The 27,976-nt window shown below is 40.6% G+C and overlaps 1 protein-coding gene across 1 annotated transcript; it reads left to right on the top strand.

Annotated features, from left to right (window-relative positions):
- The first annotated feature begins 677 nt into the window (after positions 1-677).
- LOC131927744 (proton-coupled folate transporter-like) lies at positions 678-27,080 on the top strand. Its single transcript, XM_059283534.1, has 11 exons — positions 678-779; positions 3,044-3,230; positions 14,189-14,281; positions 15,617-15,757; positions 17,718-17,943; positions 18,262-18,482; positions 19,196-19,321; positions 21,586-21,811; positions 23,364-23,447; positions 24,444-24,600; positions 25,442-27,080. Exons 2-11 carry the CDS (start codon positions 3,060-3,062, stop codon positions 25,557-25,559), a joined length of 1,563 nt encoding a protein of 520 aa, XP_059139517.1. The 5' UTR covers positions 678-779; positions 3,044-3,059; the 3' UTR covers positions 25,560-27,080.
- The last annotated feature ends 896 nt before the right edge of the window (positions 27,081-27,976 follow it).

Genomic DNA, 27,976 nt, shown 5'->3' with positions numbered 1-27,976 from the left:
TATATACATATATATTTTCTTTCTTTAATTTCCCTTACCTGCTTTGAGACGCCTAGGTCTACGCTGATCATTATGTAAACAAAATAAAAGATGGGTTGTTTTGTTTCGTAAGGCTTAAGGCCATTAGTATATTGGTACAACTAACACCCAGAAGTACCACGAGCCCCCATTCCATCCACACAAAAACACACACATATACCTAGATACTAGATACGCCTATGAATGAGAAAGATGAGAAACATGTAAGTCAATGTATTTGCTACTGTAGACTGGGTCAGTGGCATCACTAGGTGGGGTGTCACCTGGTGTGATTGCCCCCCCCCCCCCCCCCCCCCCCGATTTCCCCCTCGTCGATCGATTTGTTTAGTCCTTTGGTCGAGTGGGCGTCAGTGTTTTTACTTTCACATTTTTGTAAGATGTCAAAATCTTGTTAACATTAGCTTGGAATGGATATTTTTTTCCAATATAGAGAGCCGCAACAGGTACATAAAAGATAGAAAAACTAGTAAAACTAGTCCAGTCTAGTATCAGGAAGTTAATTCGTAACGGGGATTCCCAACATCTATTTATAAAATCAGGGGGAATTCCCTTTTCCACCAATGAAACTGCTAAGCTGTGTGTCAAATTTTCAAAATAGGCCTATAGGACATAGATGTTGCTATTTTTAGCTCAGAATGGTGGCATTGAAAGCAATTGGTGGGCCTCCGTTTCAGTACTTGGTGTGTTATTCGGTGAGACGTGTATTTATTTACGGTTGATAAATTGGAGTTTGCAGGCAGGTAGGTGGGTTTATATGTGAGTTTATGTGTGGGTTTATGTGTGAATTTATGTGTGGGTTTATGGATGTTGTCGTATGTGTGACAGTGGTGCTGTGTGAATGATATGACATGTGGATTGTTGACATTTGTGGTGGCACATGTGTCGGTAAAGGGTGATCCATGTAGCAGTTGTATCTTAATGGTGACACATGAATTTGTAGTGCCTTACTGGTGACACGTGTATCAGTTGTACCTTAATGGTGTCACATATACCAGTTGTACCTTTATGGTGACACATATATCAGTAGTAGCTTAATGATGACACGGTATCATTAGTAGCTTTATGGTGACACGTTTATAAGTAGTATCTAACTGGTGATACATGTATTTGTGGTATCCTATTGTGTCACCAGTGTCATGCTGTAAAGGTGACACATATATCAGAAGTATCTTAAGGGTGAAAAACGTATCAGTAGTATCTTAATGGCAGTAATGGTGACACATCTGTCACCAGTGTCGTATCGTAATGATGACACATTTATTACTAGTATAACAAGTGCTACCTATATAGGTAAAGTGTTACCAGTATACGTATAACAACAGTGGCTGCAAGTGTAATATACAAACAGAAAACTAATTGTATCGCTTACTATGTATGTACAACAACTGCCAGCTGCATACGTATAGTAAGTGCTACCCGTACACGTTTAGTGCTACCTCTATATAAAGCAAAGGCTACCTCTTTATGTTCAGCAAGGGCTACATCTAAATGGATATCAAGGGCTACCTCTATATGTACAATAAGGGCTATCTCTGTATGTATAGCGATGGCTACCTCTATATGTATAGCAATGGCTACCTCTATGTTTATAGCAAGGGCTACTTCTATATGTATTGCAATGGCTACCTAAATACGTATTATAAGGACGGCCTATATACCTTGTACACTATAGGTAGCGTGTAGGACGTAAATTAATTCACTTAACCGGTAGCTGTTTACTGTTGTTATGTCGCAGGATACAGGCCAGTAGTAGAGAGTGGTGTGTGCTACTGCTTGTAACACACTGACCCAAGTTCAACTTTGCCCCGTGTTTAACTCTGTGTCGCGTTAGTCTTGCCCATGTTTAAATCTGCCCAGTGTGAAATTTTACCCCATGTTTAAATCTGCCCCGTGTGAAATTTTACCCCGTGTTAAACTCTACCCAAAATTAAAATTGTATTTCTCTTTTTCTGATTTGGTTTAGAGTCCCTTCCCTCTATATTTTAAATTCTATTTTACGATACTTTGTCGCCAATATAGAAAACAGCACAAGGTAAACTCAAGTATAATGCTGATGTTTTTTTTTTTTAATGCCGGTATCAATGTTGTTATGGTCAGGGTTAGGTAAAGACGTAGCCATCTATTTCGACGCCCAGGACAAACTATCAATTTGGCGCCCCTTCCCCAAATTAGGGCTATATTTAGTAATTCGCGTTGGTGGAAAAGCGCACCCATCCCCTCATTTGGAAAGGTCGGGGCGCTTTTTACCAGTGACTTTGCCTTTTTATTTTGGTGTCACACAATTGACGTATAAAACAAGTCCGCAATGCCAAATTGAAGTCTATATTGTTTACTTCGACGGTATGTAATTCAGTAATGAGTTTTTATATTATTATCTACCACGTTTGGCGCGCCCTTTGGGTCGGCGCCCGGGACGGCCACCCCACCGGCTCCACCTAGCTACGCCTCTGGGGTTAGGATAAAGGATACGATCTAGACATTCGTAATAATCAGTGTTATAATAAGTAAAGTTTCTTTTTCGAACCCCACGGTCCATGGGGCAAGTGAAATAGAGTTCACCTGTTTCTGTGACCTCGGAATATGAAGGAGATATTGTCGTCAGCACTATGCCCCGCTGCCTTTACTTTCCCTAACGTGAATTAGCCACCCATCAAAGCTGGGTGGACTCAGGGACGTTCTACTGACTTTCTTGGATTCGAACTCGAGAGTTTCAGGTTAGCAGTCTAGCGCTCTAACGCCCCTATATAGGCTATAGTTACACTTTAGGCTAAAATAAGGACAGCGTTAGGGCTCAGCTAGAGGCACTATTAAAAAAGTATTTCTTAATTTCGCATTATAAACTAATCAACAAGCGAAGATAATTAAAATCTCAAGCTTTTAAAGATACAAACCAATTCAATCTTTGCGGAATTAAATTTTTTTTTCCCTCCACGACAAAAACAATAACAGAAATTCCAATAAGATTTTAAATTAACCTCTTCCCCCCCCCCCCCACCCCCTCAAGACGAGTACCTCCCAGCATGCCACGGGTACGGGAAGATGAACTCCGACCTCTGCTCCTGCCGTCTGCTGAGAGATCGTCTGCCGGGACAAAATGGCGGCCGAGTGTCCTCCTGGCGTTGGTGGTGAGCACCTACTTCATGAACTACGTCGTCACCATCGTCATACTCAACCCCTACATCTACGACAAGGTGAGTTCACGCTTCACTTCATTCGTCAGAGGTCATGGTCACATTCCGAGTTTCTTTCAGGCATCTCTTCCACCGCCACACCCCCTCTTTCAACGAAATAGAAAAATAAATCTACACAGAAAATATTTACTTAACTAGTGTCCAGAAAATGTTTAAGGTTGGGGGGGGGGGGGGGTTAATAAAGGCAGGTATTTGGGGTGTAGGCGGGGTAAATGAACATTGGAGGAGAGGTGTCTTTTGTGGGGAGGTGGGTGGATGGAATCAGAATAAAATACTTAAAAAAAACATCATCACCATTGTTACACAGCACATCATCACCATTGTTACACACATCATCACCAATGTTACACACACATCATCACCATTGTTACACACAGCACATCATCACCATTGTTACACACATCATCACCATTGTTACACACACAGAAGTGGGCTAATTTTCGATGTCAATTTTAACAACAAACATCCAAACAACCAAACAAACAAACAAACGCGAAGCTGAGTTAAGAAAAACGTGTTAAAAAGGTAGGCCCATCGAAAATTAAATAATCTATTTATTTTTTTATTTATTTTTTTTTTGTAATTTGTATGGTATTTTATATAAGTTATTCTCTTCTTGATATATGTTAATGTGTGTTTGTAAAGCGTTGGGCAGGCCCCCCTCCCCCTCGCCTCCCACCACCCATACAACAACTCAACCATCATCACTCATTAACTCTCACAACAACAAATTACGTTTCTGACCCCCCCCCCCCCTGTAGTTATACACCACCGGCTCTATCCTAATAATTAATTACCATTCGCTCATACTTCATAACAACTATGCACATCTAACAAGGAAATGAACAACATAATCAATATTTATATTTTAAAACCTACGAGCCGGCCCGCGGCATAACATACGCCGCTATTTAGTTGTTTCTAATTTTCAATAATTCATAATTTGTGAATTCGACAGTACCAACGCTGACACTGAAAATATTTCTTTAAAACACTATAAGTAGCTCGTTTAGGACCATAACCCCCCCTTCCTTCCCTCCCCCCCTCCTCCCCCCCCCCCCCCCTACGTTTAAAATCGTTGGCTCTGCTTGTAAACATTTAGAGTGAACACAGCTCACTAAAACCATGAGTAGTATATTAGGTCCCTTTTGGAGCGAATTTGGGCGGCGCAAAGGTTATATAGCAAAATACTCGTGGCCGCAGGAACAATGAGATATAGCAAAATACTCCCTAGGGTGGCGCAAAGACATATAGTAAAATACTCCATGACCTAGTTACGTAATTTTAATGGGTTTTTAATTAGGTTTAATGGGTTTTTTAAATTTTAATTAATTTTTGACCTAGTTACGTAATTTTAATGTTTTTTTTTTTTTTTTTTTTTTTTTTTTTTTTAATTAATTTGATTTTAATTACTTTGTTTGTGTTTTGTTTGTTTATTTTTAATAACTTTAATTAATTTGATTTTTATTTATTTTGTTTTGTATTTGTTTGATTTTAATTTTTTTAATTATTTTTATTTTGTTTTTTAAATTTTAATTAATTTTAGTTTGATTTAATTGATTTGATTTTAATTTATTAAATTTTTAAATTTTAAATTTTAATTTTAAATTTAATTGATTTTAATTACTTTGTTTGTATTTTGTTTGTTTATTTTTAAGAGTTTTAATGAGTTTTTAAATTTTTAATTAATTTTTATTATCGAGTTACGTAATTTAATTACTTTGATTGTATTTTTATTTTGTTTAATTTGTTTGTTTACTTGTTGTTTAATTTAATTACTTTGTTTATATTGTGTAATTTTTATTAACGAGTTACGTAATTTGATTATTTGTTTACTTTTTAATTATTTTTATTTTGTTTATTTTTAATTTTATTTTATTTTATAATTAGTTAAATTATTATTAACTAGTTACGTAATTTGATTTTAATTACTTTTGTTTATTTATTTATTTGATATATTTCTTTTCTTTGATGTATGGTATTTAAAATAAAAGACACTGTTTATTTGATTGTATGTATGTTTAATAGTAAACGGATAGGGGTGTTGGTGGATGAGAGGGGGAGTAATGATGGGGTTTGAGGGTAGGGGTGCGTTAGCGTGTACTTTGTTAATAACATCCATTAACCAGACATGTAACACCTGTTACGTATTGATCGCAGCGACAGGTCCATCACAGCATGATGTCCCACCTAATTAAATTTTGTTATGCATCATTGATTTTCCCCCGCTCGGTTTGAAAGGTCATGGTAATTAACGACGTACATTAAGTGGCTTTCCGCGAAGTACGTAGGTCATTATGCAACAGCTGTGTAATATCGATCGCATCCACTGACCATCACACCTAATTAAATTGGTCACGCACGTTAAGTGTAGCGACATCGGTAACTATTCGCTTATAGCGAGGTCAGCGAAAACCGATCGATTTGTCAGCTCCGTGAAGCCCTTAGGTAACAGCTGGTGCTGTAATTAGTCACGGCTCTCGGCTTTTTTCATTAGATTACAGCTGTCCATGAACTATGTTCACATATCGTACGCCCGGTCATTCTTTGATCAAATTAAAATTTTTTGTTTCCACATGGCCTACGAAACGTCCCTTGCTATGTATGAAAGATTAATGGTTGTAACTATTCGCTTATAGCGAGGGTCAACGAAAACAAAATATATTTAAGGGTCGGAACTTTCTTTCAACCAACGTTAAATCAGGTTTTGAGACGAAACGAGGTCTCGGTAGGTTCGTGCTTTTTAATGGGCGACAGGGGCGACTTAGTGCGTTGGTACGTAAGGTATGCGGGGGTAGACATGTTTTTTACAAGTCTACAAGTCTGGAAAAGTAATTAAGTTTTTTATGACCGTTCCGATTTTCTTTTGATCTGACCACCATTTGACCACCCTGAACCAGATAAATTTAATAAATGTTCAATACATAGTCGCTTATAGTAACATGGGTGAGGGGTGTAAGCAGGCGGGTGACGGTGTGAACAGGTGGGTGAAGGGGGAAATATTAACAAATGTTCAATACATACTCGCTTATAGTAACATGGGTGAAGGGGTGTAAGCAGACGGGTGACGGTCTTATCAGGTGGGTGAAGGGTGAAAGGTGGGTGAAGGTGGAGAAGGTGGGTGAAGGGGGGGAACACGAGTAGGAGTAAAGGATATATAGTAAAAGACTCTACCACCTGAGTGAGGTGGGTGAGGAGGCGGATTTTAATTTTAATTTTTTTATTTTATTTTTTCAGCATCTGTTAACTTTAAGGTTCTATAACTCTATATATTTAAATACATTTTTTGATTCAAACGAGTTTACTTTTCCTAATGTAAGTACAGGTAAAGAGGGATTTCCTATAGATCTGTAATGAAGTAGGCCTTGTTGACTATGACTGGTTGTCCAGGTGTTGACATGATACACTTTTTTGAGATACACGTACACACACACACACACACACACGCGCGCGCGCGCGAAATTCATACTAGGTCGGTAAAGGCGGAGAGAACTTATAGGTATACATTATCATGGCGACAACAAAAGCGACCCTTATTTTATTAACATGAAAGCGTGTTTTCCAAAAAGTGTCACCAGGCCGTTGCCATTTTCACAGCGGGGTTTATTTTAAGTGCACCTTGTGCACGTTTGTTTACATTTTAAAAGACGTATCGCGTGGCTTCCCCACATGTCTTCCCTAATAGAGAAACGAGAGGAAAGACAACTGTTCTAAAATTAGAACAGACTTGTTTACAGCCACGAGTATCGTCCCTTGTGAAAAAAATTGCGCGTCAGAATCCTTAACTAAACAGTCAATTTCTTTAACAAGTTAAAAATAATTTAGGAAGACAAGGGTTAACAACATTAGACGCCACCATTTTTGTTTCATGTGACGACAAGGCACAATACACTTTTGTAGTTTATGTCTCAAGTAGAGGGGTGGGATATTTTTTCTTTGTAAGAGTCTTGTAAACAATGGGTAGAGGAGGCGATTACTAAGTAAGAGGGGAGAGAACGTGACTTGCATCGCGATATTTGAAAACATGGCGATGTTTAACCTCAAGCAGATTACCTTCCCATGTTCGCTTTAGTATTACAGTTTTCATCAAACTTCTTTTTGACTTGAACTTCTTTAATTTTTAAGAAAGTTTACTTATACATAAGACGTTATGTCTAATTACAATTTTTTTATTTTCACCACTCAATGTATTTTCTTTTTCTATATCTTACACTGTCATCTTAATTTTTGATCACCTTAGTAAAAATTTGCTTAAGATTATAAACTTCGAGTTTTAAAAAACAACAACGTTATAGTACGTCGTGTCAAATGACACACCGTTTAAAATGTCTACATTTAAAGTTCACCAATATAATGACGTAAAAACTAAATATGATATGACGTTAGCATACATATCATACAATCTAATCACTCTAAAGTACAAATCAATAATTTTTATTGATTAAGGGGCTGGGTGAGGTATTTTTATTCGGGTGCCCAGGGAAGGTTTGGAGTTGGCTAGGGGCACCGTTCAACTAGAGTCTGTGACGTTTTCACCGAGGCAGGGTTCGAAGCTAGACCATACATGTTTTGGAATTGTTAGGGGTCGAGCCTATAGTAGGGTCGGGGGAGTTTTGTTAACACAGAGGGATGTTTCGAAGTTAGTACATCCATGTTTTAGAATTGTTAGTAACCGAGTTCATACTAGTGTCGGTGAAGGTTGGGTTTTGAACTCGGACCATGGATGTTTAGGAGTTGGATGCGGCAGAGTTTACACTAGGGACGGAGGTGTTTTGGTTACACCGAGGGTGGTTTCGAAGGTCGTATATGCATCCTTGGAATTGTTAGGGGCCGTCTTCATACTAGGGTCGGTGAAGTTTTCACCGAGGTTGGTTTTGAACTCGGAACATGTGTGTTTTGGAATTGTTGGTAGCCGAGTTCATACTAGGGTCGGTGAAGGTTGGTTTTGAACTCGGAACATGCATGTTTTGGAATCGGTAGGTGTAGAGTCCATACTAGGGTCGGTGAAGTTTTCACCGAGGCAGGTTACAAAGTTGGGACATGCATGTTTAGGAATTGTTGGCATTCGAGTTCATACTAGGGTCGGGAGTTTTGTTAACACTGAGGCAGGTTGCAAAGTTGGTACATGCATGTTTGGGAATTGTTGGTAGCCGAGTTCATACTAGTGTCGGTGAAGGTTGGTTTTGAACTCGGAACATGCATGTTTAGGAATTGTTGGTAGTCGAGTTCATACTAGTGTCGGTGAAGGTTGGTTTTGAACTCGGAACATGCGTGTTTTGGAATCGGTAGGTGTAGAGTCCATACTAGGGTCGGTGAAGTTTTCACCGAGGGTGGTTTCAAAGTTAGTACATGCATGTTTTGGAAGTGTTAGGGGCCGAGTCTATACTACGGTGGGATGGTTTTTGTTTTCACCGAGGCCGGTTTCAAAGTTGTTACAGGCATGTTTTGGAATCGATTGGTGTAGAGTTTAAACTAGCGTCGGGGGAGTTTGGGTTTCACCGAGGCGTGTTTCAAAGTTGGTACAGGGATGTTTTTGAAGTGATGAGGGAAGAGTTTAAACTAGCGTCGGGGGAGTTTGGGTTTCACCGAGGCGTGTTTCAAATCCATGTTTCGGAGTTGGTCGGGTTAGAGTTTACACTAGAGTGGGACGGTCTTTGTTTTCAACAAGACAGGTTTCAAAGTTGGTGCATGGGTGTTTGGTACAGGACTGTTTTGGAATCGGTGAGGCAAAGTTAAACTAGGGTCAGGGGAGTTTTCAACGAGGTTGGTTTCGAAATTCGGCCATGGGTGTTTCAGAGTTGGATGGGAACGTTGTCACTTGTAACATTCGTTGAATACAGATAAATGTTTGTCTGTTACTTTGTCTGTCCAAGTAATAGTGTGGGAGAAGGAGAAAGGGGTTGCGGACAAAGGGAAGGGGAAAGGCGAATAGTGATAAAAAATACCTCACCAAGCCCCTTAATCAATAAAAATTATTGATTTGTACTTTAGAGTGATTAGATTGTATGATATGTATGCTAACGTCATATCATATTTAGTTTTTACGTCATTATATTGGTGAACTTTAAATGTAGACATTTTAAACGGTGTGTCATTTGACACGACGTACTATAACGTTGTTGTTTTTTAAAACTCGAAGTTTATAATCTTAAGCAAATTTTTACTAAGGTGATCAAAAATTAAGATGACAGTGTAAGATATAGAAAAAGAAAATACATTGAGTGGTGAAAATAAAAAAATTGTAATTAGACATAACGTCTTATGTATAAGTAAACTTTCTTAAAAATTAAAGAAGTTCAAGTCAAAAAGAAGTTTGATGAAAACTGTAATACTAAAGCGAACATGGGAAGGTAATCTGCTTGAGGTTAAACATCGCCATGTTTTCAAATATCGCGATGCAAGTCACGTTCTCTCCCCTCTTACTTAGTAATCGCCTCCTCTACCCATTGTTTACAAGACTCTTACAAAGAAAAAATATCCCACCCCTCTACTTGAGACATAAACTACAAAAGTGTATTGTGCCTTGTCGTCACATGAAACAAAAATGGTGGCGTCTAATGTTGTTAACCCTTGTCTTCCTAAATTATTTTTAACTTGTTAAAGAAATTGACTGTTTAGTTAAGGATTCTGACGCGCAATTTTTTTCACAAGGGACGATACTCGTGGCTGTAAACAAGTCTGTTCTAATTTTAGAACAGTTGTCTTTCCTCTCGTTTCTCTATTAGGGAAGACATGTGGGGAAGCCACGCGATACGTCTTTTAAAATGTAAACAAACGTGCACAAGGTGCACTTAAAATAAACCCCGCTGTGAAAATGGCAACGGCCTGGTGACACTTTTTGGAAAACACGCTTTCATGTTAATAAAATAAGGGTCGCTTTTGTTGTCGCCATGATAATGTATACCTATAAGTTCTCTCCGCCTTTACCGACCTAGTATGAATTTCGCGCGCGCGCGTGTGTGTGTGTGTGTGTGTGTGTGTGTGTACGTGTATCTCAAAAAAGTGTATCATGTCAACACCTGGACAACCAGTCATAGTCAACAAGGCCTACTTCATTACAGATCTATAGGAAATCCCTCTTTACCTGTACTTACATTAGGAAAAGTAAACTCGTTTGAATCAAAAAATGTATTTAAATATATAGAGTTATAGAACCTTAAAGTTAACAGATGCTGAAAAAATAAAATAAAAAAATTAAAATTAAAATCCGCCTCCTCACCCACCTCACTCAGGTGGTAGAGTCTTTTACTATATATCCTTTACTCCTACTCGTGTTCCCCCCCTTCACCCACCTTCTCCACCTTCACCCACCTTTCACCCTTCACCCACCTGATAAGACCGTCACCCGTCTGCTTACACCCCTTCACCCATGTTACTATAAGCGAGTATGTATTGAACATTTGTTAATATTTCCCCCTTCACCCACCTGTTCACACCGTCACCCGCCTGCTTACACCCCTCACCCATGTTACTATAAGCGACTATGTATTGAACATTTATTAAATTTATCTGGTTCAGGGTGGTCAAATGGTGGTCAGATCAAAAGAAAATCGGAACGGTCATAAAAAACTTAATTACTTTTCCAGACTTGTAAAAAACATGTCTACCCCCGCATACCTTACGTACCAACGCACTAAGTCGCCCCTGTCGCCCATTAAAAAGCACGAACCTACCGAGACCTCGTTTCGTCTCAAAACCTGATTTAACGTTGGTTGAAAGAAAATTCCGACCCTTAAATATATTTTGTTTTCGTTGACCCTCGCTATAAGCGAATAGTTACAACCATTAATCTTTCATACATAGCAAGGGACGGTTCGTAGGCCATGTGGAAACAAAAAATTTTAATTTGATCAAAGAATGACCGGGCGTACGATATGTGAACATAGTTCATGGACAGCTGTAATCTAATGAAAAAAGCCGAGAGCCGTGACTAATTACAGCACCAGCTGTTACCTAAGGGCTTCACGGAGCTGACAAATCGATCGGTTTTCGCTGACCTCGCTATAAGCGAATAGTTACCGATGTCGCTACACTTAACGTGCGTGACCAATTTAATTAGGTGTGATGGTCAGTGGATGCGATCGATATTACACAGCTGTTGCATAATGACCTACGTACTTCGCGGAAAGCCACTTAATGTACGTCGTTAATTACCATGACCTTTCAAACCGAGCGGGGGAAAATCAATGATGCATAACAAAATTTAATTAGGTGGGACATCATGCTGTGATGGACCTGTCGCTGCGATCAATACGTAACAGGTGTTACATGTCTGGTTAATGGATGTTATTAACAAAGTACACGCTAACGCACCCCTACCCTCAAACCCCATCATTACTCCCCCTCTCATCCACCAACACCCCTATCCGTTTACTATTAAACATACATACAATCAAATAAACAGTGTCTTTTATTTTAAATACCATACATCAAAGAAAAGAAATATATCAAATAAATAAATAAACAAAAGTAATTAAAATCAAATTACGTAACTAGTTAATAATAATTTAACTAATTATAAAATAAAATAAAATTAAAAATAAACAAAATAAAAATAATTAAAAAGTAAACAAATAATCAAATTACGTAACTCGTTAATAAAAATTACACAATATAAACAAAGTAATTAAATTAAACAACAAGTAAACAAACAAATTAAACAAAATAAAAATACAATCAAAGTAATTAAATTACGTAACTCGATAATAAAAATTAATTAAAAATTTAAAAACTCATTAAAACTCTTAAAAATAAACAAACAAAATACAAACAAAGTAATTAAAATCAATTAAATTTAAAATTAAAATTTAAAATTTAAAAATTTAATAAATTAAAATCAAATCAATTAAATCAAACTAAAATTAATTAAAATTTAAAAAACAAAATAAAAATAATTAAAAAAATTAAAATCAAACAAATACAAAACAAAATAAATAAAAATCAAATTAATTAAAGTTATTAAAAATAAACAAACAAAACACAAACAAAGTAATTAAAATCAAATTAATTAAAAAAAAAAAAAAAAAAAAAAAAAAAAACATTAAAATTACGTAACTAGGTCAAAAATTAATTAAAATTTAAAAAACCCATTAAACCTAATTAAAAAACCCATTAAAATTACGTAACTAGGTCATGGAGTATTTTACTATATGTCTTTGCGCCACCCTAGGGAGTATTTTGCTATATCTCATTGTTCCTGCGGCCACGAGTATTTTGCTATATAACCTTTGCGCCGCCCAAATTCGCTCCAAAAGGGACCTAATATACTACTACCATGTAGGGGTGGGGAGGTAGGGGGAGCGTTTGCAGCTTGTTTTCTAACGGCTCGAAGAAGAGAATTATATATATAGAAGATTATCAAACCCAGTAGCGTAGCGAGGGGGGGGGGGCGGGACATATGTCCCCGGGCGCCGAGCTTAGGGGGCGCCAAAATGGTTGGAAAAGTAAATTGAAAGGTTGAGGGGGGTGCAAATTGAAAGTTTGAGGGAGGGGGGGGGAGGGTGCAAATCAAAATTTCGAGGGGATGTGAGGGGGGGGGGATGCAAATCAAAATCTCGAGGGGGGGGTTGCAATGTTTGTCCCCGGGCCGGGAAGGGTCGCTACGCCTCTGATCAAACCCCTAAGGGAAACTACTCTAATCCTACACTAATATTTTAAACAATGTCCCTAATAAACGTAACGTATCTTATCAAACAGGAAGCTACTTAAATGGCGCCCCCAGACATTCCTGATTACAAACTTGACATTTTATTACCCAACACTAAAAACACCCTAACATCCCAATCTACCGTCATTATACTTAAGGAATTCCTGACTGTAAATTGACATGTTATTACGACTACCCATTTAACACTATTTATAGCCCCCCTAATAGTTGCTTATTGTGGTGCACTGTGGGATATCCCACCGGGGACAAACCATAGTTTATTTTAGGCCTAAGATGTAAACTAGACATTTTGTATTAGATCTTTGTGTAATGTAAACTATCTAAAATAAAGAAAATAAATGTCAGAAAGAAGTATTACTTTTGCGAAAGTGTACCAGTCCTCGCAAGCCGATGGTTAAAAGTGTAATACTAAAGCGAACATGCAAGGCAATCTGACGCTGTAAATTACATGTCTGGGGCGAAAAAAAGAAAAAAAGGGAAAAAAAATCTCTTTTTGTGGGTGTGGGGGTGCAAGTATCCTCCGAGGCCCATCTACCCCCTCCCCCGATCAAAATAGAAGTTATATAGAAAATATATAATTAAACCGATGCCCCCCCCACTCCCACCCCCCCCCCCCCCACCCCCCACCGTAGAAAAAATGCCTGAAAGAAACAAGGGGTCAAATTATAGGAGTCTGGGCGAAGAAGAAAAAATATTTTTAAAAAAAAGACATCTACTAGAGTCACAACGGTTCCGAAACCGCAACCACTGGCGTCAACTGTCAAATTCTCCACGAGTTCACATACACATTTGTCACAATTTAGAACTTTGTATTTATTTGAGACTTGTTGACGACTAGCCTAGTGCCCAGTGTTTCTTCCAGACTTTTCTCCTGGGGGGGGGCACTTGATATTTTCTGGGGGGGGGGGGGGGGGGGGCGGACTAAATTTTCCGGTGGGGATGGGGGCGGACACTGGTTAAAGTATATATTTTCTATATAAATTCCATTTCGTTCGGGTGGGGGAGGGGGGGGGGCGATAGACTTTCCGCCCTCCCCCCCCCCCCCACTAAGAGATGCCTGGAAGAAACACTGCTAGTGCCCTGAGTCCACGAACAACACCCTAACACCACCAACCTAACACTTATTATTGTATATATCGCGTCCTGTCGTGGATTGAAAAGGATGAATTATACCATAACACGTACATAGACATGAGAAGTTAGGAAAGAGGGTGGTGGTGGTGGGATGGTATTTTTAAATCACCATGTCACGTGACCTCATTTCTTCTAATCCCCCCCCCTCTCCCTCCAGGTGGCGCAGCAGTACCCCCAGTTCAACTCCAGCAGCCAGGAGCCGTGTGAGCAGAACATGAGCGACGACAGGAACAACTCCACGGGGAAGAAGGTGAGTAGGTCAAGGTCGAACTAGCTTGGGTCAAGGTCGAACTGAGTCAGAAATAATTGGAGAAATGGGTGTGTGACTATCAAAACTTTCCTGTTGCGCGGATAACTCACGCACACCGAAAATACAAAAAAATACATACTGGAGAAATTATGGGATATTTTCTAGGTGCTAATTCAACATCAGAAAAAGGTTACGAGAATCGCACACTGTCCGGTGGACAGTCAGCAAGACCAGCTGTGAGAGCGAGCAGGTGTCTACAATGTTTACCTACCTGTTTGACCTCTCTACCATGACCCCCTTCTGACCTACCTTGACCCCTAACTTCTCTGACCTCTCTAGCATGACCTTCTGCAAATCGCCTATGTCTCTATATCATGACCTCTAACTATCCTCTGACCTACCACGACCTCCCAGCATCTGACTTACCTTGAACTCTCACTAGCATAACCTATAATGACCTTCTCCTAGCATTTGACCTAACGACCTATCATGACCGTTTCCTAGAATCTGCCTTACTTTGCACTCACTAACATAACCTATCAGGACACTTTCCTAGCTTCTGACCTACCTTGACCTAACGACCTACTATGACCATTTAGCATCTGACCTTCCTTGACCATTCTCTAACCTCACTAACGTATATACCATGATCTCTTGCTAACCTCTAATTTACCTATGACCTACCCCGACCTACTAACCTATAACTTACCTTGACCTCTCTGACCAAACTAACCTCTTTACCATGACCCCCCTTCTAACCTCTCACTTACCTTGACCTCTCTGACCAAACTAACCTCTTTACCATGACCCCCCTTCTAACCTCTCACTTACCTTGACCTCTCTGACCAAACTAACCTCTTTACCATGACCCCCCTTCTAACCTCTCACTTACCTTGACCTCTCTGACCAAACTAACCTCTTTACCATGACCCCCCTTCTAACCTCTCACTTACCTTGACCTCTCTGACCAAACTAACCTCTTTACCATGACCCCCCTTCTAACCTCTCACTTACCTTGACCTCTCTGACCAAACTAACCTCTTTACCATGACCCCCCTTCTAACCTCTCACTTCTCTTGACCTCTCTGACCAAACTAACCTCTTTACCATGACCCCCCTTCTAACCTCTCACTTACCTTGACCTCTCTGACCAAACTAACCTCTTTACCATGACCCCCTTCTAACCTCTCACTTACCTTGACCTCTCTGACCAAACTAACCTCTTTACGATGACCCCCTTCTAACCTCTCACTTACCTTGACCTCTCTGACCTACTAACCTCATTACCACGACCTTCTAACCTCTCACTGACCTTGACCTCTGCTACCCTGCCAGATCCAGGAGGAGATCCTGCGAGAGGTGTCGACCATCGAGCTGTACCTGTACCTGACCAGCTTCCTCTTGGCCTCCCTGCCCATCCTGGTGCTGGGGCCTCTGACCGACAGGTATGGCAGGAAGGTCGGGCTGGTGTTTCCGGTGAGTCTTGGGTGTCATTGTCAGTGTGGTTCTGTCTGTGTGTCAGTGGCTCATAATAATTTGACATCAAATTATGTAGAAGACACTTTTGATCTTTTTAAATAATTTTTATTTATAAAATGTGTCTGCTATTAAGGAAGATTAGTCTGATGAATAAATTAACGGCGCTGAGAACTCTGGAGAGCTGTATCGGCTGCCCATACTCCAGCAAATGTGACGGGGGGCTAATGACACGAGCTCTTACTATCAAGGGCAAAAACGCTACTGACCATGTTCTTTTTAGGCCATCGCTCAACCAGTGCAGTTTCTTCCAGGCATCTCCCCCCCCCCGAATGAAGTACCACCCCTGCCCCCCCCCCCCGCCATCCATCGCTCAACCAGTGCAGTTTCTTCCAGGCATCTTCCCCCCCCCCCCCCCGAATGAAGTACCATACCTGCCCCCCCCCCCGCCATCCATCGCCCAACCAGTGCAGAGTTTATTCCAGGATCCCCCCCCCAAAACCTACCCCCCCCCCCCCCCCCGAAGAGAGTCTACCGCTCCTCCCCCCCCCCCCCTACGAACAAAATAAAATGTACATAGAAAATATATACTCTATAAGTGCTCGCCCCCCCCCCCTCCCAACCTCGGAAAATTCAAGTGCCCCCCCCCCCCCATCGGAAAAAAATGACTAAAAGAAACACTGAACCAGTGGCGCTCTAATTCTATCCCCACCACGCTGTTGTCTCACAGCATTCAGCTGCTCATCAAGTGGAGGCACGTGCGCTCCCTGTAATCTCAAGACGATGTTTTTACTTCCGTGTTTTGGGCGTAACAAGTTGTTTTTATTTTGTGTTCATTAACGAACAAGAGAACGTAGGACGGTCTGTCATTATTGCACTTTAGTTACGGCTCAGCTATTGCTACTTTGAAAGTCTCGAGTCGATACAACATCCCTGAGTCTACTCAGCTATGATGGGTACCTGAATCAGGTTAGGGAAAATAAAGGCGGCTGGGTATAGTTGTGACAACACTATCCCATTACATGCCAAGGTCACTTAAACAGATTAACTCTACTTCATCTGCCTACACGCGTTTATAAAAACGAGTAAGGAAAGAATTTTACTCACAGGGCGATGGCTGGGTGTTAAGAGTCCCCTCTCACTGTTTAGCACAGGGGACAAGGACAGATCGGAAATCTAGAACAGTCGGTTAATTACAGAACAATCATTGTTTAACTACTAATAACCGCTTTAAGAGAAGCGCCAATTTATTTCCGCATAGGTTATACTTCTCCATATTTATTTCCGCATAGGTTATACTGCTCCACATTTATTTCCGCATAGGTTATACTGCTCCACATTTATTTCCGCATAGGTTATACTGCTCCACATTTATTTCCGCATAGGTTATACTGCTCCACATTTATTTCCGCATAGGTTATACTGCTCCACATTTATTTCCGCATAGGTTATACTGCTCCATATTTATTTCCGCATAGGTTATACTGCTCCACATTTATTTCCGCATAGGTTATACTGCTCCACAGTTATTTCCGCATAGGTTATACTGCTTCGCCACTATCTTCCACTTCATCGTGTCTGCTGTCTTCTTTCTTCCATGTCCGAGAATCCAAGCTGTCTTAGGTCTGTCTCCACATCATCTACACATCTGAAGAGTTTCTTTCAGGCATCTCTCCTGGGGACCATTAACCCCCCTCCCCACCCCCGTAATTCCATAATAATATATATAGTTTATAATGAAAAAAAAAAACTTTAAACAGTGTTCCCCTCCCCCGGAAATTTTAAGTTCACCCCCCCCCCCCGAAGTTTACCCTCCTCTCCCCCCCCCCCCCCCCCCCCCCCCATCCGTACCTGAAAGGAAACCTGCACATCTGAGTCTATCCCGCTTTCACAATATAATGTTTATAAACAAATGTTTTTTTACACCACGTTTTGGATGGATCCGAACCTCGATCCTCAGATTGTCGGCACGCTGCTGAAAGAGATTGTCTACCTTGTCGTCATCTCCCAAAAGTTACCGCCCCTGTGGCTGCTGGTCGGTCACGTGATGGAGGCCTGCGGCGGAAGTTTTGCCGCCATGTTGTCCTCCATGTTCAGTATCGTGTCCGACATCTCCCCGCCAGGTCGGCGGAGGTCGTTGCACATCACCTGCATGGAGGCCCTGCAGACGATTGCAACTTCGGCAGGTGAGTGACAGGGTCTGCCTGTATGATCAGGTAAGCGACAGAGAATACCTGGGGAAGGACGAAAACTAAACAGAAAACCACTGTCTCCTAATTAGTTGCTTCTTTTGTTAGACGCCGAAAACATAATTAATTAATGAGAGAAAGTTCCACTACTTAAATAAAATAGCTTTTTGTTGTATATTATTAAGAGCATCCAGTAACCCTTTGCTTGTAATCGATACCGAAATTTCCGTATCGATGAGGTATCGATTCCGAGCAGTACTCACCTGAAAAAAAAAGTTGTATTAAAAAGTATGAATTATCTATTATACTCTGCAGCTCAAATCGCCATTGGTCACTGGATCAAGGTCAGCTATTTTTACCCCGTGGTGTGCTCGGTGGCCGTCAACTTCCTGTGTCTTCTGCTGGTGCTCGTGTTTCTGCCGGAAACAGCCGAGACTACCCGATTGGTTGCTCCGACAGACACACGCTTAGAGCCGGGGTGTTGCCGTCGTATCTGTGTGGGATTCTGTAGTGGCGCCAAGTCTTCCCTCCAAATGGTTAGTAGCACACTATCTCAACCATATACATATATACAGTATTTCTTCTAGGCATCTGTTGGGGGGGGGGGGGGAGGTGGGGGGTGCTGCACCCCCCACCCCCCCGAACAGAGTCTATCCCCCCCCCCCCTGAACTTTTAACAGTGTCCGCCCCCCCCCCCCCCCCCCCCCCACCTCTCGAAAATTTCTAGTGCCCTCCCGGAGGAAAAAGTCTGGAAGAAACACTGCATATATATATATATATATATATATATATATATATATATATATATATATATATATATATATATATATATATATATATAGACATGTATATATGTATCTATATACATGTGTATATGTAGGATATATAGGCCTATATAAGTATGATATCTGTTGTATGACATCTGTAGTGTGACATCTGTATAATGACATCTGTTGTATGACATCTATAGTATGACATATGTTGTATGGCATCCGTTGAATGACATCTGTTGTATGACATCGGTTATATGACATCTGTTGTATAATATCCGTCGCATGACACGTTGTTTGACATATGTTGTACGACATGTTGTATGACATCTGCTGTACGACATCTATTGTATGACACCTGTTTTATGACATTTGTTGTATGGCATATGTTTATCACATCTGCTGTATGAAATCTGTTGCATGGCATTTGTTGTATTACATCTGTTGTACGACACCGTCCATCATCTGTCATCCAACAGATCAAACAAAGCCTCATGCTGTACGTCAAAGACGTGCGAGGAAAACGTCTGGTGCTGAAGCGACGTCTGGTCTTTGTGACCTTCATCTTGACAGTGGCCGTGAACTTTTCCAAGCCAGGGGTTCAGGTAAGGACAGAGTGGGTGGCCGTGTAACAGGTGTAACAGGTGCATCACTCAGCACATCATCACCATTGTTACACACAGCACATCATCACCATCATTACACAGCACATCATCACCATTGTTACACACATCATCACCAGTGTTACACACAGCACATCATCACCATTTTTACACACATCATCACCATTGTTACGCACACACACATCATCACCAGTGTTACACACACATCATCACCATTGTTACACATACACATCATCACCATTGTTACACACATCATCACCATTGTTACACACACACATCATCACCATTGTTACACATACACATCATCACCATTGTTACACACATCATCACCATTGTTACACACACACATCATCACCAGTGTTACACACACATCATCACCATTGTTACACACACATCATCACCATTGTTACACACAGCACATCATCACCATTGTTACACACACATCATCATCACCATTGTTACACAGCACATCAGCACCATTGTTACACACACACACATCATCACCATTGTTACACATACACATCATCACCATTGTTACACACATCATCACCATTGTTACACACACACATCATCACCAGTGTTACACACACATCATCACCATTGTTACACACACATCATCACCATTGTTACACACAGCACATCATCACCATTGTTACACACACATCATCATCACCATTGTTACACACACATCATCACCATTGTTACACACACATCATCACCATTGTTACACACAGCACATCATCACCATTGTTACACACACATCATCATCACCATTGTTACACACAGCACACATCATCACTATTGTTACACACACACACATCATCACTATTGTTATACACACACACATCATCACAATTGTTACACAGCACATCTACATCGTTGTTACACACATGCACACCATCACCATCATTGCACATACACATCATCACCATAGTTACAGCACATACAAACAATCACCACCCTCCTACAACTGGGCATGTTTGCAACGTCATTACAGCATCACCATCTTTACAATCCAGTAAATCTACAACATTTACACCATAGACAGAGTCATCATTTTTACAATTCACACCATCCTCACAACACAACACTGACTCAATCTTCCACAGCAACACAGTAACAAATGTACACACATCTCAATCAACTCATTCATTAAACTGACTTTTACCTCAACACCATACTCAATAAAACCTGCATGAGCCATAGAACTGGTTGGTGACCTACTTACTAGCCCTATTACTAAAATTTAGCCTCGTTTTCATTAGGGTCGTCACAACCTAATCCAAAACAAACGATCGGAAATGACGTCACCCCCACTATGCTAACCTTCACACAGTAAACACATACACAAACAAATGCTTTGAGTAGATAACAACAGTGTCATTGAAAGGTCAACAAAACACTGACACAACACGTTCTTCCTGTCTTAGCACAGTGTGTTGAGACAGTGATAGTGAGCATGCTGTAACGGAAGTGTGTAGTGTGTTGACACACTGATAGTCAGAGCATGATGGGACGGAAGTGTGTAGTGTATTGACATAGTGATGGTTAGAGCATGCTGGGATAGACGTGTTGGGATGTAGCACATAAGGTTATACCGTCAGTGCAAGAACTCACACTGCATGACGCTTACAATGTTAGCATTTGTAGTATACAGTACGAACGCCAGCAAAGCATACAACGTTAACTATACACCATAAAGCAGACACAATAAAGCAGACACTACGAAGCAGACACCATGAAGCCAGAGTTTCTTTCAGGCATCTCTTCGAGATGGATTTTATATAAACATAAACATACACTTTTACTAGTGTCCGCCCCCCCCCCCCCCTGAAAAATGTTGACCACCCCCCCCCCGGAGAAAAGCATTCATTATGAGATACTCAGTATAAAACATACACTATGAAGAATACACCATGAAACATACACTACGCAGCATACACCATTACTTACAAGAGGCATACGACATGAAGCATACATCATCAAGCTGACATCATACACTTGTACTTACATGAAGCATACATCATGAAGCTTACAGCATACACCACTACTACATGAATCACGTGTTAAAACATACACCTGCCTCTCCCCACAGAAGCTGTACCTGATGAAATACAAACACTATTACTACATGAATCACATGTTAAAACATACACCTGCCTCTCTCCCCACAGAACCTGTACATGATAAAATACAAACACTATTACTACATTAAACACACGTACCCGCCCCTCTCTCCCCCACAGAACCTGTACCTGATGAAATACCCCCTGTGCTGGGGGGCCACCAAGCTGCTCACCTACAACGGGGCCACCCTCCTGTGCAACTGGGTGGCCATCCTGGCCTTGTTGGCCATCCTGCAGCGGCTGTTCAATATGGCGGACAGGCAGGCGGCTGTTCTTGGCGTCATCTCCAGCATGACAGCCTGCGTGTTCATGTCAGTAGCGGTCAATGACACCATGGTGTATGAAGGTCAGGGTCGTGTCAGAGAGATCAGTGTGGTGTCAGGGTCAGTGTGGTAGAGTGTTGTGAAAGTCAAGGTCAGTGTGGTAGTGTTGTGAATGTCAAGGTTAGTGTGGTAGAGTGATTGGAAGGTCAAGGTTAGTGTGGTAGTGTTGTGAAGGTCAAGGTTAGTGTGGTAGCGCGTTGTGAAGGTCAAGGTTAGTGTGGTAGAGTGTTGTGAAGGTCAAGGTTACTGTGGTAGAGTGGTGTGAAGGTCGGGGTCAGTGTGGTAGAAAGGTGTGAAGGTCAGGATCAGTGTGGTAGTATGGTGTGAAGGTCAGGGTCAGTGTGGTGGAGTGGTGTGAAGGTCATGTTCAGTGTGGTAGAGTGGTGTGAAGGTCAAGTTCAGTGTGGTAGAGTGGTGTGAAGGTCAGGGTCAGTGTGGTAGAGTGGTGGGACGGTCAGGGTCAGTGTGGTAGAGTGGTGTGAAGGTCGGGGTCAGTGTGGTAGAGTGGTGTGAAGGTCAGGGTCAGTGTGGTAGAGTGGTGTGAAGGTCAGGGTCGTTGTGGTACAGTGGTGTGAAGTTCAGGGTCAGTGTGGTAGAGTGGTGGGACGGTCAGGGTCAGTGTGGTAGAGTGGTGTGAAGGTCAGGGTCAGTGTGGTAGTATGGTGTGAAGGTCAGGGTCAGTGTGGTGGAGTGGTGTGAAGGTCATGTTCAGTGTGGTAGAGTGGTGTGAAGGTCAAGTTCAGTGTGGTAGAGTGGTGTGAAGGTCAGGGTCAGTGTGGTAGAGTGGTGGGACGGTCAGGGTCAGTGTGGTAGAGTGGTGTGAAGGTCGGGGTCAGTGTGGTAGAGTGGTGTGAAGGTCAGGGTCAGTGTGGTAGAGTGGTGTGAAGGTCAGGGTCGTTGTGGTACAGTGGTGTGAAGTTCAGGGTCAGTGTGGTAGAGTGGTGGGACGGTCAGGGTCAGTGTGGTAGAGTGGTGTGAAGGTCAGGGTCAGTGTGGTAGAGTGGTGGGACGGTCAGGGTCAGTGTGGTAGAGTGTTGCGAAGGTCAGGGTCAGTGTGGTAGAGTAGTGCGAAGGTCAGGGTCAGTGTGGTAGAGTGGTGTGAAGGTCAGGGTCAGTGTGGTAGAGTGGTGTGAAGGTCAGGGTCAGTGCGGTGAAATGGTGTTGATGTCAGGGTCAGTGTGATGGTGTTGAACAATTGGTTTGGGCGGTAGCTTGGAATAAAGGTCAGAATCAGCGAGATAAGGTAGAATATAGGTCAGGTCAGTGTAATAGAGTACAATGTATGTCGAGGTCAGTGGGATAGCTAAGAATGTAGGTCACGCTCTGTGTGCTAGCGTATCGAATGTAGGTCAAGGTCAGAGTGATAACGTGAAATGTAGTTCACTGTCAGTGAAATGGCGAAATATACAGGTCAGCGTTATAGTTTTATGCGAAGGTCAATTTTAAAAATATGCTAAATAGTTCCTCATCAAATGTCAGTTAAAATGTGTCTGTGTATTAGTTAACAAAAAGATGATTAAAAATCCAACATGTTAATTTTTTTTTTTCTATTCCAATATCCTTCCCCTCCCTCAGTCGCCGTCCTGAGTGTCATGACAAGGGCGATAATCCCCATGCTGCGGTCCGTGATGACAACTCTGGTGGATGAGCGGGCACAAGGTCAGTGATAATCACGTGATACAGTCACGTGATGCTTAAACCCTCCGGGGCTTATTTTATCAGTGGTGTTAGGGGAAGGGGGGGGGGGGGTGGAGCGTAATTACTCTTATTTAAAATTCTAAATCAGGTTTATACAGATTCCGCCGCGTCCAATGGTACGAAAATAACTGTCATTACAGCTCCTACTGGATTTTAAAAAAAATGTTAATGAAGAAATCAAAGGCTGTTTTTCCCGAGATAAAATGGTTAATTAAAACAGCACACATAGGGGAGGTAATCGCAGTTTTATGATTCTTTCCTATTTTATAATAGTTACCTCCCTTAGCATAAACTCTTAGTCTATTAGTATTATCTAGTGTTCAGGCTTTATAATATTGCTGCATACTTTATTTGGAAATACATGTTTAAAATAAATCCGGAGCGATCTGCACTAAACTTTCTCGAATATTCTTATATAACACTACGGGGAATAAGCCATTTTTATTTACTTGAACTTTTTAAAATAGAATAAAATCTCGTAGAAAAAAGAATTGCACACCAAGTGAACGCCAAACAAAATGTGAAATAGTACTCAAGTTATAGGCTTTTGAAAAATTGAAAGTAGAAAAAGTTCCACTTCCGATAAACGAAAATCGCTCAAAAGTTGATACGGATCTACGATTTTTATATAATACTTATATGTGAAATTTTATCAACCCAGCTGTAACGGTACACAAATTATCGTGTTTACACACACGCATACAGACACACACAGACATACGAACAAGATTGCAAAACTATGGGGGGGGGGGGGGGTTCGACTCTGGGAGGGGTTAAAACGTCGAGATTTGCAAAAATCTCGATTTTTTTTTTTTTTTTTTTTTTTTTTTTTTTTTGTGCACGATTACAAGACTTTCTCTATACTTCGTATATACGAGAAAGTAAAAAGTCACTATAACATTTTTCAAAATTCATCAATTTTCTATTCAATGAATCTTCATCCTATCACGTGACCAGGCACGGTGTATGCCGGGATGGGTTGCATCGAAACCATCGGCGCCTCCGTGTTCGGAACCGCCGCCAACCGGATCTTCTACGCCAGCCTGGCGACCTGGCCCGGCCTCGTCTTCGTGCTGTTCGCCATCGTCATGCTGGTGGCATTGACCCTGCTCATGTAAGTGGTTGGCTGGGAGGGTTTGGGGTCGTAGGTCAGTGAGGTGGTGACGTATGGGTGATAGGTAGTTCGGTATAGGGGTTCTAAGGTTCTTAGCAAATACACACTGTGAAAGAGAGATAGAGAGTGTGTGGGCGAGAGAGAGAATGTTTGTGTGAGAGAGAGAGTGTCAGTGTGTGTGTGAGAAAGAGAGTGTTTGTGAGAGAGAGTGAGAGTGATTGAGAGAGTGTGTGTGAGAGAGATAGTGCGTGTGTGTGAAAAGGAGAGTGTATGTGAGTGTGTGTGAGAGAGAGAGAGTGTGTGAGTGTGTGTGAGAGAGAGATAGTGAGTGTGAGAGAGAGTGTTTGAGAGAGTGTATGTGTGTGAGTGTGTGTGTGTGAGAGAGAGAGAGAGTGTGTGTGTGTGAGGGATAGTGTGTGTGTGAGAGAGAGAGGGTGTGCTTGAGAGAGAGAGAGAGTGCGTGAGAGAGTGTTTAAGAGTGTGTGTGTGTGTGAGAGAGTGTGTGAGAGTGTGTGAGAAGAGATTGTGGGTGTGGGTGTGTGTAAATATTTATACATAAACAGGCCCATTTATATATATTTTTTTAAGTAACTGTATGTTGTATATATATTCAACCGTGTATATCTTAGCTTATGTTACATCGATAAATAAAGATGTCTATGTATAAATACCTATATATATATATATATATATATATATATATATATATATATATATATATATATATATATATATATATATATATATATATATATATATATATATATATATATATATATAACCTTACATATTTGAATGCATGTCTTCTATGGTTTGCCTGATATTTTGTCGGTGGTTCCAGAATTCTAAACGTCCTCTACTCACGAGAGGAAGTCAGACGACCTCAGCACCAGACGTACGAGCCGATCAACGGCAGCAATAGCATAAATCGGGAAGCGGAAGTCGACCCTTCGTGGTGACGTCATTCGCTTGAATAAAAACATTGGACTGGCCAGATTTTCTTCTCAAGACAGCCAAAATATTAACCTGTGGCGTTCGTTACACTGCCATTTTTTAAGCCATATACGCCGCTTGTATAATCCATATAAGAAATCACATTTTAGTGACATTATCTTTGTCTTTCGTATTTTAAATATATTGGACAGGATTCCTTACAACACAATTAAGTATTACGTGTCAGCTTGTTATGCGCCATATAGGCAGTGGAATCCAATATAAGCCTGCTTTTCTTTTTGGATTTGCTCCCATAGCTTTTGTCAAATGAACAACAAACTACAAGGCAACAGTTGTTTGAACTCGGATTTGTCCCACCTAGTCCATGGCTATTGTAGGTTTGAACTCGGATTTGTCCCACCTAGTCCATGGCTATTGTATGTTTGAACTCGGATTTGTCTCACCTAGTCCATGGCTATTGTAGGTTTGAACTCGGATTTGTCCCACCTAGTCCATCGCTATTGTAGGTTTGAACTCGGATTTGTCCCACCTAGTCCATCGCTATTGTAGGTTTGAACTCGGATTTGTCTCACCTAGTCCATGGCTATTGTAGGTTTGATCTCGGGACATATTGGTTGGGCAGCAATAGCTTTACCGACCCGACCACACCGACCCTTTACTGACATTAAAAATTATATATTTCACTGGGTCTGAAACTTATTAATGTCAGCATTTTCCCATTTGACCCAAAAGGATTTTTGTAAATATATGAAATAAACCGGGAGTGATCTCCCCTAAACTTTCTCGAATATTTTTATATAAAATAACAGGGGATGGGAACTCGGGCTATAGACATGATTTTTAATCCATTTTAAATACTTAAAGTTTTAAAAATAGAATAAAATCTCGTAGACAAATTAATTGCACACCAAGTGAACGCGAAATAAAAAAGCGCATAATAGTGCGCAATATTATTAGTACTTTTAAAATTTACATTAGATTTTTGAGAAATCGGAAGTAGCGTAAATTACTACTTCCGGTCAACGGAAATTACTCAAAATTTAACAGAAGGTAGAGAATTAGATCTTTTACTTACATGTGAAATTTCATTTATCTATCTGAAATAGTACTCAAGTTATAGGCTTTTGAAAAATTCAAAGTAGAAAAAGTACCACTTCCGGTTATCGGAAATCGCTCAAAAGTTGATACGGATCTACGATTTTGATAAAATACTTATATATGAAATTTCATCAACCTAGCAGTAACGGTACTCAAGTTATCGTGTTTACACACGGACACACAGACAGACACACACACACACACAGACATACGGACAAGATTGCAAAATTATGTTTTTCCGTATCAGTGAGGTGTAAAACGTCGAGATTTGTAAAAATCTCGATTTTTTTTTTTGCACGATTACAATACTTTCTCTATACTTCGTATATACGAGAAAGTAAAAAATGTGATGTATTATTTGATATTACTCAAAAGTCTGTAAGCATAGTTTCTTGAACAGAATATGTATTGTAAATACGCGGTTTCCAAATCGGGGGGGGGGGGGGGAGCCTTTTTGGGGTGGTGAGGACTAATCGATGTAAAAAATTGAACAGAAATTTACAATTTATATAAAAAAAAAACTTGCAGAGTTTCTTCCAGGCTTCTCTGCCTCCGACCCCCCCCCCCCCCCCCCCCCCCCCGAAAATATCAAATTCCCCCCCCCCCCCCCCTCCCCAGAGAAAAAAGTCTGGAAGAAACACTGTTTGTATATATCAAGATGTAAATACTTTTGTCTTCAAAACGACATTGTGTCTCGATGTAAATTAAAATAATTTTTGTTTCGGTGATTCCGTGATCTGATTTTTTAAAATTTTCTTTCTAAAACTGTTTCAAAAGACTGTTCGCGTCTGTTGAATGTAGACCAATAACGCTTACTAGAGCTATGTTTATACTAAGTATAGATACTTAGATAAGATACATATATTATTGTATTGTTTAGGGTTTTGTCAGCAACTTTATATTTTTTTCTGAGACGCAAAGATTATTTTTGTTCTTTCTCAAGAAGCGCAAGGCCAAAAGTTTAGGAAAACATTCTGTAAAAAGTGTTGATATTCTTTTGTAAATGATCTGATTATTAAAATTATTTTTATAAGTGAGTCTGATTTGAAATTTTCGTTCTAGTTTATATATAAATTATATGTAGACCTATGCATACATTATCATAATAAACATGCAGTCGTATGTGCACAGATAAAAAATGAAACAGAAAACTCAAACAGCAACCATTTTTAATTCCAACTTTTACTACATGGACAAATTGATTGTGTTGGCCATGGTGTCATTTGACCAGTTAAACCAGCATTGAACGACATCATACATCACAGGCAACCCGCAACCGACAACGTTACGTATATATATATATATATATATATATATATATATA

The sequence above is a fragment of the Physella acuta genome, unplaced genomic scaffold, assembly GCF_028476545.2.
Source record: "Physella acuta isolate Inbredline_101_S28 unplaced genomic scaffold, ASM2847654v3 ptg001435l, whole genome shotgun sequence".
Taxonomy (NCBI): domain Eukaryota; kingdom Metazoa; phylum Mollusca; class Gastropoda; family Physidae; genus Physella; species Physella acuta.
Note: the sequence above shows the minus strand (reverse complement) of the source record. Positions and strands in the feature narration are given on the sequence as shown.